Here is a 6,297-nt window from a genome sequence, read left to right as displayed (position 1 = left end):
ACTTTATTGGCTGGTCTCACGAAAATAAAATAAGAGTTTCAATTACCTGGGGGTTCTGCCAGCCCCCTGCAGTTGACCTGTTCTCACGCAGCCACTCACCGATACTCTGATCCCACGACGCAGCTCACTTTCACTTCGCACAGTTTGTGGGAACTGCGCCTGCGCGACCCTGGCCGCACGCCTCCCTGTTCACGTTCCCGTAGCTGGACGCGTACTGCGCAGGCGCAGTAGAGATTATCGTACTGCGCCTGCGCAAGGTGCTCCTGGCTACAGGAACTCGTACTAGGATATGTGTGGCCAGGGTGCAATGGAGGTTGACTTAGAAATTTACCTCCCTTATGGGAAAAAAGTGAGCCGCTGCTGGTAAACCGAGGATTGGTCCAAGACTGCAAGGGCACAGGTCGGCTGCAGGGGGCTGGCAGAAGCCCCATGCAAGTGAAACTCTTATTTTTTTTTTATCAGTTTTCAGTTCCGCTTTAAGTTAGGCAATAAATGGTATCATCCGGATTCAAAACTTCTTGCTAACACGGTACAATACTCTACTGCTATTACTGCAATAGACACTTACTATTACTGTTGCAGACTCTCCCTTCTCACCCAGGAGCTTCCCACCCAATTGACTTCCACCCGTAACTGTGTAGCCACCAGGGCTATACAATATCACTGGGGAAAAAGTCCATGCAGCCTGGCATACACTCACTAGCAAGCCTGAGAGTACATATCACTTGCTAGTGAGTGTATGCCCAGCTTGTAGACCCGTTATGCCCTGATGAAGGGACATGTGAGTCCCGAAATATCGGTTTCTATCTGCAACAATTAAACATTACACTGGGAGTGCCGTCCTTCTCTGGTTATTTCCTGTTTATAAAGTGTAATTGTTATACATTTATTTACTGTGCCTCTATGCCTAGGAAATCATTCAATGTTCTTTTGCATCATGAAGTTTTATGAACAATTTCCATAACAAAAATGCAGATTCTTCGAGATACATAGTGTCAGGTACACATAAAAAATTCAATAGCATATTCTAATACAAAGTACTTCAACAACCAAATAAAAAAGTACATACAGTATTGTTATATATTATGTCCCCATCTGCCGCCACATAAAGCTGGCAGACGAGACGAGAGACATAACTGTTTGATTAACTAGTGGTTACCGAACGTGGATCCACGATAACCAACTCACACTTTGTAGCTGATTTTGTTGAATGTTACCCAAACCGTTATAAAATAACCTCCCTCTACTTAGTCCCACACTACATCATAGAAACACAGATATTACTATCAGTGAACCTTTAATCATACCAATATACAATTAAAAATAACAAACAATAATGTGACAGACTTTAATTTTCATACAATTCTAAGTGTCATCATGCAGTGTTCTGATATGGTTTTTACATTGTTTATATTTATATTTCTAGGTCATGAAGGTTATTATCTGTTTGTTTTTTCTGGCAAAAATCCCAGGAATTCTGGGGCAGACAGGTGAGTAGGCAGGTTCATCATTATGAGAATGAAAACAATTCATAGTAATACAGAGGAATAATAGAACCTATATGTGAGAAAACGCGGAAAAGCCGCCGCGTGTACTGATAGCAAGGCGGCTGGCTCCGCGTCCAGCGCGGCGGTTTGTACGCAGCAGCATGCGTCTGATAATATGATAGATTGCGGAAAAACCGCCGCATGTACTGGCAGCAAGGCGGCTGTTTCCGCGTCCAACGCGGCGGTTTGCACGCAGCAGCGTGCGTCTGGTGTGGCTGGGTCTGTTAGTGCACCTGGACGGAGAACTACGCGCGTGAGCCAGAAGTCAGGACCTTTATGCCAGCAGGAGATGGATCAGCTGATCAGGATGATCAGCTGATTACTGCTGGGCTCCTGATTGGCTGAGTGACTCGGGCGGGGAGGCAGAGTCCTGCAACTACATATATAGCTTGCTTGCCAGTTGCTGGTTGTCTGCCATTGCGAACACTTACGTGGAAGCATTCAGACCATAGTCAGATCCTACAGTGTGTTTGAACCAGGAGGACCTGGGAATTCACACTGAGCCAGATTACTTTTGTTCATCATTGTATTATTATTCAGACTAGTTCCAGGGTGTAGAGACCAAGGACCTCACACCCAGACTACGGAATTTGTATTATCATTTGTGTTATACTCCAGACTAGTTCCAGGGTGCTGAGACCACGGACCTCGCACCCAAAACTAGGGAACTGTATTATCATTTGTGTTATACTCCAGACTAGTTCCAGGGTGCTGAGACCACGGACCTCGCACCCAAGACTAGGGAACTGTATTATCATTTGTGTTATACTCTAGACTAGTTCCAGGGTGCTGAGACCACGGACCTCGCACCCAAGACTAGGGAACTGTATTATCATTTGTGTTAGTCTCCAGACCTGCCTGTGACGCCCATCTTCCAGGGGTCATTTGTCATCGGGTCTTCTTGCTATTCAGCCTGGGACTCCGCCTCTTGGATGTCTCAGGCTGCTGCAAGATCTCTGCACTTCCAAAGGGAGGTATTTCTCATACTGCCAAGGACCACCTGCTCCTCGGGTGGTCCTCACTCAAAGTTATTACTGTTGCACCAAACACTCACACTATATAGGTGTCCAGAGGTTAGCAATATATCTGTATTATCAGTGATTCTGCAGATCATCAATAATCAGGTATATATCTGTATTCTTGGTGATACTGCAGATCACCAATAATCAGATTCTCTCTGCGTGCTGACACCAATCGTTACAGTATACTGTAGTTACCATGTTACAACTCTGCATTGAATATATGATATATAATATCCTGCATTTCTTTATATAGGTTGGTGAATAACAACCTAGCTACTTAGTTCTTTATCAGGTCTTTAGCAGGCCACATTGCACAACCAGTGTTTCACCCACTATGTATTTGAGCTGGTGTCCAGTTAACACAATTGGCCCCAGGGAGCCAAATACATCACTAGACTCCTGTAGAGATTTAGATGAAACTGTATTTGCCCTATCCAATCACCACCCTCCACAGCAAATCCACATCATTGTTAAAAAAAAAAGATATTTTCGATGAGGTGTCATGGTGACCCCATGGTGATTTAATTTGGGCCTTCATGAGCAGGATCATTATGATCAGTAGATTCAAAGCAGGTATTATCCTCCAAGGTAAGGTCTTTATACAAGGTTTTGCTAAAATTCTCCAGACTCTTAGTAGATTGCAACCAAAATTGATTCTTAACAGGAAAAGATCCAATGGTAAGCCAACGGTTCAAATCACCATACATTTTTTTCTGGCAGGAGAGGAAGTACCTTATGATATATTTAGATACACCTTTATAAATCCTTTCACAGTGATCTGTTTATTACTTGTTGTCTTTTTCCTCAGATATGAATGGTAAAGCTTTCTACTTCTATCAGAAAGACAATGGACCAGTCAAAGTATCCCCCAAAACATTTAAGACCTTCACTGCTTTCACTCTGTGCCTGAAATCTTGTACAAACCTTACAGAAAACATGCTGATGTTCAAAATGTTTAATACAACTAGTATGAACAAATTTGCTCTGCTGCTTGATGCAAACCCAAGTACGTTTACGGGAGGTGACGTACTGATCTTCTACAAAGGTCTAAAACTGAGTTTTCACCTCCCCATCGCCAACTCTAATGAATGGAGGAACATATGTGTAGCCTTTGACTCCAGCTCGGGGAGGCTACTGTTCTGGCTGAATGGGGAACTGTACCGAAGTGAAGAGTTGCAAACAGGGCTGACAAAATTTGTCCCAATGGGCATAGTCATCGGAAGCAGCTATGTTGCTCAAGAAACCTCATCAGTTGCTCAAATAACAGACGTTAACGTGTGGAGCAAAGTGTTGACGTCAGATGATATGGAAACGGCTATTACCAAAAAAACGGGGGGTGATGTAATTAACTGGAATTTGTTAAACTATAATGCTAGGGGTCCAGTGACTATTGGCTCATACCGCTGTTCTGTGAACTCCTGAAACAGCATGCAGCCCCCTGTGCCTCTAGGATATGCTCTGTCAACTGAACGTGCATTCATGAAGGCTTGAATCCAACTCCAGGCGAAACTGTTTTCAGAGTCCTGTATAGAAAGTCAGTGGTAGACCTTGTATTTTTCTGTATATAAGATCCTTGCTTAGCTAGTGTTAAATAATTTGTAAAGATTCTGGTCAGGAGACCTTCTAACAGCCGGTAATCTTCAAAGAATCCTGCCAGTGCCTTTGTGGTTCAAACAGCAGCTTCACCCAAAGTACATGCATTTGAATGGTTCAGGTAGGCTGCTTCAGGTCATGTGACTAGAATTTGCAAGACCTTTTTTTTATATATCAGAAGGTAAGATTCGGGTATGCTCACTGGGTTGATTCTCTCATTGACAGGTATGTAGGCAAATGTCTCTACTGTATATTCAACATAATCAGTTATCATGGTGTTTATCTGGTTTCAGTATTGGTAGCACCAGAAGCATCCTGAGTCTCAGTTGCGTAGCTACAGATCTCTAAGCCACAGTGGGGTAGCTACAGGCCTCTAGGCCACAGTGGTGTAGCTACAGACCTCTAGGCCACAGTGGTGTAGCTACAGACCTCTAGGCCACAGTGGTGTAGCTACACACCTCTAGGCCACAGTGGTGTAGCTACAGACCTCTAGGCCACAGTGGTGTAGCTACACACCTCTAGGCCACAGTGGTGTAGCTACAGACCTCTAGGCCACAGTGGTGTAGCTACAGACCTCTAGGCCACAGTGGTGTAGCTACAGACCTCTAGGCCACAGTGGTGTAGCTACAGAATTCTAGGCCTGTAAAGGTCTTTATGGAGTTATTCTCTATGGAATTATTCTCTATAGAATATGGATTTATACTGCCACCCCCAACTCTGCTCTCCATCCTTTCATGACATGGCTCATCACCGCCCACACACAACTGAACACAATCATCAAATAAAAAGATAGACATTAATAACATGGACTAAAAAATACATTGATTACACTGCCATGTACCACCATACAAACACATTTACTAGCCAGGAGCATCCCAGAAAAAAAATAAAAAAGTAAGTAGCCATTGTCCCAGATAGCCATGTGTTCCCCCAGGAAATAAATAGTTAGCTATTGTTCCCCTAGATATCAGTATTAGGTAGTGTGTCCCCAAGACAGCAGTAATATAGCCGCCCCTTGCATAGCAGTATTAAGGGTGGCCCGCTCAGATAACTGTAGAAGATAGCCCCAGCTCAGATATAAATATTAGACAGCCCCCTCTCATATAGCAGTATTAGCTAACCACCCCTGATATACTGGTATTAAGTAATCCCCCTCAGATAGCAATATTAGGTAGGTCCCCTCAGATGGTAATGTTAGGTAGGTACCAGTGGTATTACGTAATCCCCCTCAGATAGCAATATTAGGTAGGTCCTCTCAGATAGTAATGTTAGGTAGGTACCAGTAGTATTAAGAAACCCACCTTAGATAGCAGTATTATGTACCCCCCTCAGATAGAAGTAATAAATAGGACCCCTCAGCTAGTATTATTACGTATCCCCCTTAAATAGCAGACCTCAGAGAGCAGTTTTATGTGCAAAGTTAGCTCCTCTGCTGATTCTGCATTTTAGGGTCCTACACAGTCCACTACAGGCGCACGGAACCTGTCGCAGCTGTTATTCCTGCTCCTATGATCCTGGATATGTCATACTTACTAAGCACTCTTCACAAAGCATTATGGTTGAAGTGACAAAAGCAGAAGGCAATTCTGTCTACTTTCAAATCTCAGGTGCTATCCAAGCAAATGATAAGTGGAGTCAGAGGCAAGGCAGAACACCAGGACGTGTGTAGCATCCTACCACACTTACAGCCCCAACAGTACTGAGGAAGAGAAGAGCAGCTTCATACTGTGGGGTGGGTCAGTGTGCAGCATGGCAAGCGTGCATGTAACAGAGGCATGGGATGAAGCTGATATAAGTCTAAACAATAAATACCGTAGTAAATTGGGTGCCAAATGAAAAAATATTTAGGGCCTGATTCACAAAGCTTTTCTTTTAAATTATCTCACCTTATTTATTGACTCACAATTTATCTCTCCTTAAATTACTTAACTCATGATTTACTTCTCCTTAACTGACTTAACTCATTGTTTAGCTCTCCTTAACTGACTTAATTCATTGTTTAGCTCTCCTTAACTGACTTAACTCATTGTTGAGCTCTCCTTAACTGACTTAATTCATTGTATAACTCTCCTTAAAGGATACCAGAACCCAAAGGCTCTGGTAAAACGAAACCTGCAATGGGTAGGCAGAGAAAA

General features: G+C 43.3%; 1 protein-coding gene across 1 annotated transcript; it reads left to right on the top strand.

Annotated features, from left to right (window-relative positions):
- The first annotated feature begins 307 nt into the window (after positions 1–307).
- LOC137533498 (mucosal pentraxin-like) lies at positions 308–3,991 on the top strand. Its single transcript, XM_068254876.1, has 3 exons — positions 308–349; positions 1,427–1,490; positions 3,378–3,991. Exons 1-3 carry the CDS (start codon positions 308–310, stop codon positions 3,989–3,991), a joined length of 720 nt encoding a protein of 239 aa, XP_068110977.1.
- Positions 3,992–6,297: the final 2,306 nt, after the last annotated feature.

The sequence above is a fragment of the Hyperolius riggenbachi genome, chromosome 9 (assembly GCF_040937935.1).
Source record: "Hyperolius riggenbachi isolate aHypRig1 chromosome 9, aHypRig1.pri, whole genome shotgun sequence".
NCBI classification, from domain to species: Eukaryota; Metazoa; Chordata; class Amphibia; order Anura; family Hyperoliidae; genus Hyperolius; species Hyperolius riggenbachi.
Note: the sequence above shows the minus strand (reverse complement) of the source record. Positions and strands in the feature narration are given on the sequence as shown.